The 13,898-nt window shown below is 45.1% G+C and overlaps 1 protein-coding gene across 2 annotated transcripts; it reads right to left on the bottom strand.

Annotated features, from left to right (window-relative positions):
• Positions 1 to 3,121: 3,121 nt before the first annotated feature.
• TMEM18 (transmembrane protein 18) lies at positions 3,122 to 13,543 on the bottom strand. Of its 2 annotated transcripts, XM_044290146.1 has the most exons (6): positions 13,438 to 13,543; positions 12,214 to 12,334; positions 7,550 to 7,604; positions 7,015 to 7,122; positions 5,213 to 5,306; positions 3,122 to 3,779 (listed from the first exon to the last, which is right to left on the bottom strand). In XM_044290146.1, the coding sequence occupies exons 1-6, from the start codon at positions 13,477 to 13,479 to the stop codon at positions 3,684 to 3,686; spliced, it is 516 nt and encodes a 171-aa protein (XP_044146081.1). In that variant the 5' UTR covers positions 13,480 to 13,543; the 3' UTR covers positions 3,122 to 3,683. The 2 variants fall into 2 exon arrangements, with proteins under 2 accessions (XP_044146081.1, XP_044146082.1); XM_044290147.1 differs by lacking the exon at positions 7,015 to 7,122 and having other exon boundaries at positions 3,164 to 3,779.
• Between the last annotated feature and the right edge of the window lie 355 nt (positions 13,544 to 13,898).

The following is a 13,898-nucleotide window of genomic DNA, read 5'->3' as shown; positions in this document are numbered from 1 at the left end:
ATCCGCGCGATTAACCCCTCAACTGAGGGATTAATTGCGGCGGATCGCAGCGTGCAGTCATAGGGGCCAGGATATGGCCGGCACATGAACGCTACATTGGTATTCAGGCATTCATTGGTTGCACAGTGGCCACAGTCCCTCCCCTCCTCCTCCTACTCTGTTCTTATTGGTGGCCAGCGGCAGCCACGCACAGTGGGGAGGGAGGGACTCCCTCCTTCTCCACTGTGCCGGCTCAGGAGAACATGGTGCGCGCCAAGAGCGCGATCATTCACTACCGCTCCGTGGTCATATCGCGGTCCGGCGATATGCACAAAATCGCCTATATCGCCCACCCCAACTCCATATTATACTTCATACCCCCAATATTAATAATGCCCCTAGTAGAAATAAAGCCCCCTACAGTTCCCCCACCAGTAACAAGTCAACTCTATTAGGCACCCCTTTAAAGCCCCTAGTGGCAATAAGTTAAAACGCCTCCTATAGTAACATTAGTATTTATAAAGCCCTGCTGCAGTACCCTGACATATAATGCACTCCATTGTAGTTCTCCACATGTATGCCACGTGTATTATAACTAGAGATGAGCAAATTTCATGTTATAAAATTCGTTCACGTTTTGTTTGGTGGTAAAAGAAGAATTCTTACCTCTATTGTTTGTATGTATAATGGTGTGAAGCCATTTTCTTTTTTTAGAGGCATTCCGTCATAATAGAAGTCTATGGCCTGCATAATGGATCCGTCCCGTTTCCGTTATGCAGGAGAGGACTCCCCTGCATAACGAAAACGGGACGGATCCGTTTAGCAGCCAATAAACTTCTATTATGACAGAATGCCTCTAAAAAAAAAAAGAAAATGGCTTCACACCATTATACATACAAACAATAGAGCTAAGAAATGGGGGTCATTCTAAATAAAAGTGGTATAACACCGACTATAAATGAGTCAATGGAAGCTCTTAGCGCACATATTTAATCAAACATGTGTCGGGCCCATCTACCAGGCGTCAAGGTGGGTTCTGCAGATGGGTCCCTAACACTAGTATACTGCCTCTCTTTAGACGGTATACTAGTGTTAGGAAGTCACCTTGACACCTGGTAGATGGTCCCGAAACACGTTTGATCAAATATGTGCGCAAAGAGCTTCAGTTTTTTTTATTTATAGTCGGTATTGTACCACTTTTATTTAGAATGATCCCCATTTCTTAGCTTTATTGTTTGTATGTATAATGGTTTGCAGCCATTTTCTTTTTTATCAATCATGTTTGCTTCATGGATATGCACCTGTGATTCTGAATGTTATAGTCTAAATTTTCTTGTAGTAGGAATGCATCTAAAGGCATTCCGCCATAGAACTGCGTTATGGTCCGTGGTAACGGAATCCATAACGCAATTCACCTTTTACCACCAAAGGAAGCGTGAACTAATTTCATCTCTCATCTCTAATTATAACGCCCCCTGTAGTGCTAGCAAGTGTAATGCTCTCACTTGCCCCCATAGTGTAATGCATCCTCTGTATTCATAGTACCTCCATATAAGCATCAGCAGCAAGCAGAGTTCATGGAGTTCTTCTAAATCCATGTTTAAAAATTTGATATTTCTAACAAAATGTATGATGCGGTTATTCCTCCTGCAGTAAAAAGCTATAAATGTGCTGTGCTGCTGCCACCGTGTGTCAATTTAGTGCATAACTAGAACCAGCATGTTGGCCTTTTTTTTTCTATTTTAACATACAAACAGCATATAAGTGGCTCCAGGAGGTTTACTATTGGCCTCCTTGAAGCACAGTTGGCTGAATTTGTTTTTATCTATATAGCCTAGTCTAAGGTGTGCCACAGTATAGTTGTCCTCTTTCAGGAGAAAACCAGACCGCACTGAAATAAAGAATATATTGTAACTTACCGAACACATCCCACCCCATCACTCCGGTTCTCCGGCTGGGTAAAGATAGTTCAACAAGACACACTGCATTAGCCAAGTAATGATTTCAAAGCAGACTGAGGTTTCAAGCCCTTTTTGAAAAAACAAAATTAAATGGGCAACATTGAGAACCACAGAGGTGGAGGTCAGCCAAGAAACACACCTCCCTTCTAAATCGTAAGATATCCAGCAGGGCCATCAGCTCAAGACTCTAAGAAACCAGGGGGACCCAGGTACACCCAATCTACTGTTCAGAGAAGTCAGGACAGTAGTGGTCTTCATGGAAGAATTGTGGCCAAAAAGTCATACCTTCATCATGAAAAGGCCAAGCGACTAAACCACGCATAAAAACATAGGAACTGGGGTGCAGAAAAATAGCAGCAGGTGTCCAAATTTTACATTTTTGGCTGTAACAGAAAGCAGCTTGTTCTCCAAAGGGCCAGAGAGCGGTACAATAATGAGTGTCTGCAGGCAACAATTAAGTATGGTGGAAGAGCCTTGCAAGTTTGGGGCTGCTTTCAGCAGATGGATTTGGGGAATTGGTCAGGATTAATGGTGTCCTCAATGCTAAGAACTACAGGCAGATACTTATCCATCATGCAGTACCATCAGGAATCAGTCTGATTGGCTCCAAATTTATTCTGCAGCAGGAAAACAACCCCAAACATAAAGCCAATAGCATTAAGAACTATAATGTAAAAAAGAACACAGAGTCCTGAAAGTGATGATATGGCTCCACAGAGCCCTGATCTCAACATCATTGAGTCTGTCTGGGATCACATGAAGAGACAGAAGGATTTGACCAAGCCTACATCCGCAGAAGATCTGTGGTTAGTTCCCCAAGATGTTTGGAACAACTTCCCTGCCGAGTTCCTTCAAAACCTGTGTGCAAACCTAGAAGAACTGATGCTGTTTAGAAGGCAAAGGGTGATCACACCAAATATTGATAGGATATTAATTTCTCTTTCATTCATTCAATTTGCATTTTGTTAAAAAGGGACAAAAATAGGACATGTTCTATTTCTTTGTGGGTGCAACATAATAGACATACACATGCAGACAGCACACAGTGTGCTGCCCGCATCCTTTGCCCACTGAAGTGAACGGGCGCGCATCCGATCGGAGACAGACAAAAAATACATTCGGAATTACCAGATAATCATCTTTTTACTGGTGGTTTACAAATGTGTACTGTAGAATTATTCTGCCTTCGCTATAATAAAAACCAGTCCTTCGTACACGGATGTCCTAGACAGCTTCTATACAAAGGCATCTGAGCAATGCTCCTCTGCTCTGTGTGCACTCTGCCCTTGGGCGCATGCTACTATATGAGTTCAGGCAACACTTTATTCACCTTTTTAGATTTTATTTAAAAAATACAATATATGACAATGAGCTTGCAAAAAAATGAAAAGTGAACAGAAACTCAATTGTATTTACAGGTAAAATGCCTTTGAGTGGCTTGGAATCTCACTGCCAGGAATAGGGGGGGGGGGGGGGGGGGGGGGGTTTGAAGGCTGTATAGGGGGGACCACGTTTCATATATTTCTGGAATGTGAACTCATTTTACAGCGCCCATGTAGTGTGGGGCGACCCCATGCAGGGGAGTGCAGCGAAAATCCGGGGAGAAGTCTATAGAAGTCCGTGGGTATGGGCGTTCAATGCGATTCCATCAATATTCTCTGTACAGGATTTGCAGGAATATAAGTGGTTTTTAACATTAGTGGTCATAGTAGAAATACAGCTTGTCTGATAAAACCGTTCTGATCACTTCTCCTTCTTACTGTCTTTAGCTGCTTTCCTTTTCTTCTGTAGAGTCTTAAGTTCTGTCATTACAGACAATGTCTTATACACCCAATGGACCTGTAATACAGACAAAAAACAAGCAGGGTGGACATAATTGTAATGTTCTGGAATCATGAAAAGAGAAGAAATACTAACAGGAGGTTTTCCAGGATTGCTGTAGGATGATCGGTGACTAGCCTGAGCGCTGGATCTGCTCTGGCCTGAGGGGCTTTATCTACAAGTGCAGTAATTCACAGGAATGGGGCTCGGCTCCAACAGCAGAAAAACTGCAGCCCTTTTCTCTGCCGTTTGATGGGGGCCCAAAGATTCGGACCTCCACTGCCTCTCCTTGGAGTCCAGTCTTCCCTATTGTAGGTCAACACTTATTGAATACAAGCAGTAACACTGCCAATACATAAAAGGCTGATTAACATGGCCTGTGTGTCAGCTGCAGCTCCTCTGACCTGAGCTGACTGCATCGTAGTAATTTATGGTACACACAGTTCATATGATGCAGCGAGTTCAAATGCCAACACACAGGCCATGTGAATCACAACCTGAAATGCTTCTCCGTAAATACACAGACAGGAGTCCATCACTATTTATATGTGTGTAGCATGCATAGAGAGGTTGTCAGGCTTAGGAGAACCTGTGACCCATTTAAAAAACAAAAACAAAAAGACTGCTGTGTCTAGGCCCCGCAGAACTGCTGTGATGTACTGTTCAAACAGGTATAACTGCTGAGGCCGTTACTGACTGGTCCTACGGAGAGCAGACGTAGCCAGGAATGGGGAGATAGCGAGACTACAGACAGATGTTTTTTTTTTCTTTTTAATTGGGCATGGGTTAGGCAGGCTGTTAAAGCAGCAAACATCCTGCCGGATCTCTGTATTCCGGAAGCTACAACGTTGCCGTCCAGCCCCATAAACTATAATCGAGTTCCAGCCGATATGCAGAGAATCGGCCGGATTAAAACCGCTGCCCACAGTAGTGTATAACATTTGCTTTGTAAAGTCAGAGTGCTTTTAAAGAATAAAATAATGAATACTCAACCTGGTTAAGCCGCCCGTGCTAATTTCCGTTTACTTCTGTGCAGCTGATCACGCGTCATCTAAGCCAGTGTTTCCCAACCAGTGTGCCTCCAGCTGTTGCAAAACTACAACTCCCAGCATGCCTGGACAGCCTTTGGCTGTGCGGGCATGCTGGGAGTTGTAGTTTTGCAACAGCTGGAGGCACACTGGTTGGGAAACACTGATCTAAGCAACTGCTGCGGCTTATCAACAACTGTTTGCAGCGATTACATGGAGAACTGAGGAGGTCGCTGAGAGCAGTACGGCACACATGATCAGCTGCTTGGATGTAAAGGGAACTGGAGCTGTGGCTTAAATGAGGGAGAATTGATTTTATTATTATCTTAGTGCAAAAAATATAATGGACAACTCCTTTCATTGGACATTTTCAATTTGGAAGGAAAAAAAAAAAAATCCCCCGCAGAGGAGCTCTGCACTTACCACAATTATTATGGTGTTGCACAACAACGGAGCTGAAAACGCTAAGGAAATGAACATTCCTGAAGAATCAAAGTACTGCTGCCTTGAGTACAACCTGAGTGAAAAAGGAAAAAAAAAAAAAGTTGCCATGTTGTCCGACATATATTAACACAGTAAGGGTCCATTCACACGTCCGCAAAACGGGTCCGCATCCGTTCCACAATTTTGCGGAACAGGTGCAGACCCATTCATTTCCAATAGGGCCGGAATGTGCTGTCCGCATCAGCGAATTCGCACTTCCGTTCTGCAAAAAATAAAATAAAACATGTCCTATTATTGTCCGCAATTGCGGACAAGAAAAGGCATTTTCTATGAGAGGGCCGGCGATGTGCGGTCCGCAAAATGTGGAACACACATTGCCGGATCCGCAAAACACATACAGACGTGTAAATGGACCCTTATGGAAGCAGGCAATATAAAGTAAATCATGATGGGATGTGATGCTGGTACATGGCACAGCTGCACATCTACTCTCCTGCCTTATTACAGGCACTTACATTATAATGGTGTGACTCTGCAGCCTCGGTCAATTATATTATAACCCCTTAAAGGTTACTGGTGAGACCTCACTTGGAGTATTGTGCGCAGTACTGGAGGCCATATCTCCAGAAGGATATAGATACTCTAGAGAGAGTTCAGAGAAGAGCTACTAAACTAGTACATGGATTGCAGGATAAAACTTACCAGGAAAGGTTAAAAGACCTTAACATGTATAGCTTGGAAGAAAGACGAGACAGAGGGGATATGATAGAAACTTTTAAATACATAAAGGGAATCAACTCGGTAAAGGAGGAGAGCATATTTAAAAGAAGAAAAACTACCACAAGAGGACATGGTTTTAAATTAGAGGGGCAAAGGTTTAAAAGTAATATCAGGAAGTATTACTTTACTGAGAGAGTAGTGGATGCATGGAATAACCTTCCTGCAGAGGTGGTAGCTGCAAATACAGTGAAGGAGTTTAAGCATGCATGGGATATGCAAAAGGCCATCCTTCATATAAGATAGGGCCAGGGACTATTCATATGATTCAGATATATTGGGCAGACTAGATGGGCCAAATGGTTTTTATCTGCCGACACATTCTATGTATGTCTATGTAAAGGGGTTGTTCTTCAGGGAGGAATTTTTACTCAAAGGCCTCAGGGTGGATGAAAAAAATAAAATAACCCATATGCACCTCACTAATTGCCACCTCTATTCCCAATGGTGACTAACTGCTGGTCCAGCCTCCACAGGTTTCACCTCTATGTAGAGAATGGTGGACCCAGCCCCTCACCTCTATGTAGAGAATGGTGGACCCAGCCCCTCACCTCTATGTAGAGAATGGTGGACCCAGCCCCTCACCTCTATGTAGAGAATGGTGGACCCAGCCCCTCACCTCTATGTAGAGAATGGTGGACCCAGCCCCTCCTGCTGAAGAGCCTGACATGAATGGAGCGGTGGCCATGCACATTGACTGCTCTCTCCATTCTGTTCTATGGGAGTTAAAAAAGGAGCCAAACAAGAGTGCTTAGAGTTCTGTGCCTGACCACAGGACCTACTATTACATGGTCATTGTGATTTGTGATGTAAAAGTACTTCAAGTGGTAAGGGTTAACCTTTTCAAAAGTTTTCAATATACAGTATATATAAAGCCTAAAAGGGTTGTCCCACCAAAAGGGACCCGTACCATATTAGGGGAACTTTATTCTGCCACCTGTGATACTGTTGCCTTCCCAGATCGTGCCATGTAAATATTGTATATCTGCCCCGGAGGTGGGTACCTGCGAATGAAAGCGATACTGGACGGTATGATGGACTTTCTGGACTCACTCTGGTGCACTTTCAACTGCATGTTACGTGTGAGTGTGCGGGGGGCTGGCTTCGTAATCCTTTTTTTAAAATAAAAAGACAATTTAAAAAGAAAAGCTGAGCAGAGCCGATAAAAGCTGAAGAGGCAGAGTGCTCAGAGCAGTTTTGTGCCCCTTCCTGGTTTGTACAAAGGTTTAGGCATTGTTCCCATCAGAATGGTAAGACTATGCTGCCAGACAGAACAGATTAGTCCTACCATACTATTCTGCCAAGCAAATAAAGGTGGAATCAAACAGAAAGCAGGTGAATAGGAGACCAGAGTTTAGCCCTAGGAGACCAGTTTGTCCCATTAAAGAGAATGGATCCATGTTTGAATTCCATTTTCGGGGATACAAGTGTATGCCGCAGAAGGAAAGCAGAGTGTGAACACAGACTCAATACTGTGGTCGTCTTTTTATAGTTATTTTAACCATTCCCTAGTCCCGGAATAGACATCGGATCACTTACTTCCAGTTCACAGCAGCTACTTCATTGATGTATTCAGCGCAGCTAACCAGGCCCACTAAAAAAAGAAAAACAACACAAACACCATCAAGTCCAGTGAAGAGGTTTTACACTGCAATCAATGATTATTGCTAATGAATAATGTGTCGCCAAACAGGACACGTTCTGTTCTCCTGTGTGGACCCAGCTCCACATGTACTCTTCTAGGTCAGCAGCACTTGCTGGACCCAGGTGACAAGCAGCAAAACTTGGTGGCATTGTGGATTCATTCATTATGTGAGATGTGCATCAGGGAAGAGGGGATTTTTCTCTAAACTAGTAAGACCCCCCAATCCTGCTGCTGCCTCACTATCTGCTGCAGGTATTAGAGAGGCCCATACACGGTCCTGACATTACAATATATGTACCTGGCACTAGGGTCCGGTGATATAAAAAAATATTCCCACAATAACGATATTAAGACATTTATTGCGATAGATACCAGAAGAATAAACACTCAAGAGAGACATTATACACTGTACGGGCTGGGCAGGCAGCGGGCCTCGGAGACATTATATACTGTACGGGCTGGGCAGGCAGCAGGCCACAAGGAGACATTATATACTGTATGGGCTGGGCAGGCAGCGGGCCACAAGGAGACATATATACTGTATGGGCTGGGCAGGCAGCGGGCCACAAGGAGACATATATACTGTATGGGCTGGGCAGGCAGCGGGCCACAAGGATACATATATACTGTATGGGCTGGGCAGGCAGCGGGCCACAAGGAGACATATATACTGTATGGGCTGGGCAGGCAGCGGGCCACAAGGAGACATATATACTGTATGGGCTGGGCAGGCAGCGGGGAACGAGGAGTCACTGTAGTGCATTGGGCCATCAGGAGACATACTGTCTGGTCTCAGGAACTGTACTGTAAGTGTAGACTGTAAGCCCTCGCGGGCAGGGTTCTCTCTCCTTCGGTACCAGTCTGTAACACGTCTTGTTCATGCTTAGTACAATTGTCTGTATTATGTATGTGCGCCCCTTATCATATGTACAGCGCTGTGGAATGAATGACGCTTTCATAATTAATAATAGTAATGGGGCCACAAGGTGACATTATACTGTAAGGGGTCAATGAGATACTGTACAGGACAACAATTTTCAGCTGCCCCCTCCATCAGTATAATAATGTCTTGTGGCCCCCATACAGTAGTGTCTCCTTGTTGCTCCTGTGTAGGGAGACATTATACTGTATGAGGCTTATACTGATGGGACTCATGATGACCTGTATATTATTCCCTGCAGGCAGGGCTGCTGATGACATAAGACAGTAAGACAGTGACGCTTTCAGAGGAGCGCCTTCTTCCCCCTGGCTGTGAGCCGTCCAATCACAGCAGAGAGCGTCACAGCCAGGGGGAAGGAGACGTCCCCTGACAAACACAGCCGTCTCCTCCTCCCTGTACCAATGGGATGGATTAGCATACCGGACAGGAACCCAGAACGGAGGGCACAGCGGGGGAACGGAGCAGCCAGTCGTAAAAGAAAACATGTGCAAGGACATCTCCTCAACATGTACTACAGTGCCAGGTACTTATATTGTAATGTCAGGACCAGGGAAAGGTCCTCTTTAAAGAGCTAGTCAGACATTTAGGAGAAGGCTACATGCCAACCTTGGTCACGTGGCCATACGTCGCAATATAATGAAAGAGAGCAGTCACGTTGTGACCCAGAAATTGCTGTAAACGCGAGATGCAATATGTTCAAAACGCTGCACCTCTTTGTTACTGGCGACTTAACCCTAACTGCCAGGTCACAACATGACCACATTCACTTATTAAGATGCCCTTTAGCATCACAATACTGCCATCTTTGGTTGCATGACTTGCTGCAAAAAAAACAAACAAAAAAAAGGTTTAGTGAAATATAAAAAAAAAAAAAAAAAAAAAATGAAATACTCTCCTCCCACAAAATTGCTTTATGTAAAAGAAAAAAAAAGAAAAGTAAAAACATCCATAATTGGTTGTCACGGCTGTGATTAACCAAACTATAAAATTACTGTATATTGTACCATGTCCGTCCTAGGGGCTCAATACCGGAGAAAAACGGATCAGTTTCATCCTAATGCATTCTGAATGGAGAGCAATCCATTCAGGACGCATCAGTTCAGTCCCTTTTACGTTTTTTTGGCCGGAGAAAGTACCGCAGTATGCTGCAGTTCTCTCTCCGGCCCAAAATCCTTAACACTTGGCAGAATGCCGGATCCGGAATCTGTCAGCACTTTTTACACTATAGAGATGCGGAGATGCACGGCTAGATCGCCGCTAGCATGTCCGCTATACACCTGTCCCATATCCAAGTGGTTTTATTGAGTGTAAAAAATGATTTTATATATATATGTAAATCAGCCTGGTAAGGAGCCCAAGGGGCCCTACTAACCATTCTGGAGCCCAGCCATGCCCCCCTGTGAAGGAGCCCAGCACCGCCTGTATCCACAAATCTCCATCTTGCTCATGAAGTCAGATCGCTGAAATCTCGTGGTGCGCGAGCTCGCGCATGCGCAATTCCTTCCCTGAGGCTGATGCCAGCACAGGGAAGGAACACTATGCCGTCACTGCGCATTGCGAGATTACGGCGATCTGACTTTATGAGCAAGGAGGAGATTCAGAGGATGCAGGCGGTGCTGGGCTCCTTCACAGGGGGGCGAGGCTGGGCTCCAGAACGGTTAGTGCAGCCCCTTGGGCTCCTTACCAGGCTGATTTACACACACACACACATATAAAATCATTTTTTACACTCAATAAAACCACTCAGAGATATGGGACAGGTATATTTGCGGACATGCTAGCGGCGATCTAGCCGTGCATCTCTATAGGGTAAAAAGAGGTGACAGAATCCCTTTAAGTGTTCTGGCAAAACAGATCCGGCTTTCCGGTCTGCGCATGCGCAGACCTTTAAAAATGCAAAAATTATTAATACTGGATCTGTTTTTCCAGATGACACCGGAGAGACCGAACCGGTAATTCAATGCATTTGTCAGACGGATCCGCATCTGGATCCATCTGACAAATGCCATCAGTTCGCGTCCGGAACTGCCTGCTGGAATCCTCTGCCACAAGTGTGAAAGTACCCTAAAACAACAATGGCACAACCATTGCATTTCTTATTCATCCTGCCTCCAAAAAACATGAGTAAGAAGCAGTCGAAAAGTTCTATGTATCCCAAAATGGTACCAATGAACGGCAACTCATCCTAGAAAAAACACAAAAGCTCACACAACGTCATCTGCTGAAAAATAAAAATGTTATGGCTCTGAGAAAATTCAGCGACATATACAATGTACCATATTTTTGGGACTATAAGACACACCTAGGATTTGGAGGAGGAAAATAAGAAATTAAATATTTTCAAGCAGACCCCCAAATCAGATTCCCAGTCTTCATCAGACCTCCATTGTTCACGAGACCTTAGATCAGACCCCCAAGCTCAATCAGCCTCATATCAGACCCCCAATCAGCCTCTGATCGAACCCGTCAGCCGCAATAAGCCTCAGATCAGACTCCATTAATCAGACCTCAGATTTGATGTAAAAAAAATATAATAATAGTAATAATTTCACTTGCTCCAGACAGCGCTGCAGATTCAGGACACACCGCTCCATCACTTGGACAGTAGCTCATCAAATACCTGCATCTCCCAGGATGCATTGCAATTAGCTTGTAAACCCCTTCTACATAGAACACAGTCCCTCACATGTAGCCCCAGAGATACATACTGTCCCCACAATCTCCTTCTCCGCTTTCTAGCGAGAGATATAGCGGTATAGTTCTATGGATTTAGACGTAGGGGTGAATGTTTGGGTAGCTTCACTATGAGATCAGTATGGCGGCACTGAGAGGCAGAAGGGAGCAGGGAAGCTACTGAGCATGCGAGTCCACCACTGAATGTGGAAGGTGGACCAGATGAATAAACAGCAGGGGGCGCATGTATATTACAATAATATCGCATTTACAGCGATTCTCCATTCACTGCATAGTAATACTTTTCATGGGATAATTTAATTAATACGTTTTAATAGCCCCAAATGCCACCACCTAAATACACAAGTTGTTCTGTTATGGTCATAGCTCTCTGAATGAGAAAGGAAAAATCCCTCTGATCCTTAAAGGAGTTGTTCATGTGTGTGGGTCTCTGGCCCTGTGGTAGTAATCATACTTACCCAATTCCCTCCACTGGGTTCCAGCTCCATCACAGCTCAGCAGGTCCCGGTCTCCCCGCGTCAACAACCCAGTGATATAACACATGGGTGAAACATAACTGCTGAGGCCAGTCATTGGCTGCAGTGGTCATGTGACCCAACGTCCAACCAGATGTCATTGGCTGTAGTAGTCATGTGACCCATCGTCCAACCAGATGTGGAGGAGCTGGCAGGGATCAGGCAAGTATGATTACCAACTCCGGTCTGGCCACACTGTGAGGCCTGTAGAAAAGGCCCACAAACATGAACAACCCCTTTAAGGCCAAAACTGTCCCAGTCTTAAAGGGCTAATGGAGAGTGACGGCATGCACACAGCCACTTTTGTGTCAGAAGCAGGGACTGGGCGGTGCCGTTCCTGAGAGCTGCTTCTCCAGCGCCTGCCCTTTGTGTCACTGCACTCAGCATACAGATGCCATACACGTCTTACCCATTAGAAAGAAGAGGGCGATCTGGAGTTTGTAGCATTTGAAGGATAGGCAGGTCAGTATGAAGCAAAGCAGGTGGAAACCCAAAAGTCCAATTATCCATGGTTCTGACCAGTCAACAGGCTGAAATAAAAAGCATCATAAATAATATTAATAAATAGCACAAATCCAAGATTAGATAAAGAATTTAAATTCTAGGACCGAACCGTACACAGACAGCGCCCATGTGCAGCCCATATTTTACTTCAATTAGTAGGAATTTGGGGACAATCTGAGCTGGTTGGTGCACGCTGCGATGTTCTATATTATGGGAGGTCTCCACCAGACATGGCTGCCGGAATGTGCAGGGCTCCTGCCTGACCACCATACTGGGGGGCACAGTGTATAACAGTACTGGATCACTGCCCGATCACCACTCATACAGTACATACACCACACAGCCCACACACAACCGTACTATCACCATACATACACCACACACAACCGTACATACACCACACAGTCCACACACAACCGTACTATCACCATACATACACCACACACAACCGTACTATCACCATACATACACCACACACAACCGTACATACACCACACAGTCCACACACAACCGTACTATCACCATACATACACCACACACACGACACAGTCCATACTATCACCACACAGTCCACACACAACCATACTATCACCATACATACACCACACAGTCCATACTATCACCACACAGTCCACACACAACCGTACTATCACCATACATACACCACACAGTCCATACTATCACCACACAGTCCACACACAACCATACTATCACCATACATACACCACACAGTCCATACTATCACCATACAGTCCACACACAACCATACTATCACCATACATACAGCACATACACCACACAGTCCATACTATCACCACACATACACCACACAGGCCATACTATCACCATACAGTCCACACACAACCATACTATCACCATACATACAGCACATACACCACACAGTCCATACTATCACCACACAGTCCACACACAACCGTACTATCACCATACATACAGTCCATACACCACACAGTCCATACTATCACCATACATTACATACACAACCATACGTACAGCACATAGTAGAGTCAGACCATACATAACCATGCTATCACCGATTCACTATACATACACCACACATATACAAACATGCTATTACCGTCCATACATTATGCTGCCCCGCACTCACCACCCGCTCCAGCAGCTCCCACACCCCGGCCTCCTTCTCCATAGTACACGGAAGCAATGCAGGGAGCTCCGCCCAAAAGAGGGCGGGGTCTGATCGCAGCTTCCTACTCAGCAACGTGTCGCTCTGCATACAGGATGTCCTCCGGCAGAGGGCGCCCAGGAGGCGGGAATATCTTCTGACAGGCGCCATTTCACTAGGTGTGTGTGTCGGCTCCTGTGGCCTTATTCTATAGCGTAACCTGAGGCGACCATGTCTTCCGGGGGCGCCCACCCAGGGAGCTGACGTTATCCCTAGCAACCAGATTACCTCATGTTCTAAATGTGATATAGAAAATAGCTGGAAACTGGCTGCACCTTTACTGCACCAGTGTTCACGCATTAGGCTGTGTTCACACATGGCGGTGTAGTTCATGTGGTGTTCATTGCGTCTCTGCACCAAATCCCCAGATAAATGTGCCAGGT

This window comes from Bufo gargarizans, chromosome 4 (genome assembly GCF_014858855.1).
Source record: "Bufo gargarizans isolate SCDJY-AF-19 chromosome 4, ASM1485885v1, whole genome shotgun sequence".
Taxonomy (NCBI): Eukaryota; Metazoa; Chordata; class Amphibia; order Anura; family Bufonidae; genus Bufo; species Bufo gargarizans.
This window is presented reverse-complemented; position numbering and strand designations above follow the sequence as displayed.

Excerpts from the sequence above, each read along its gene's own strand:
- TMEM18 (XM_044290146.1), bottom strand. The coding sequence starts at position 13,479 with ATGGAGAAGGAGGCCGGGGTGTGGGAGCTGCTGGAGCGGGTG. Across the intron at positions 12,335-13,437 it reads GGGAGCTGCTGGAGCGGGTG|CCTGTTGACTGGTCAGAACC; the intron begins GTGAGTGCGGGG and ends TTTTTATTTCAG. Across the intron at positions 7,605-12,213 it reads CGCCCTCTTCTTTCTAATGG|TGGGCCTGGTTAGCTGCGCT; the intron begins GTAAGACGTGTA and ends TTCTTTTTTTAG.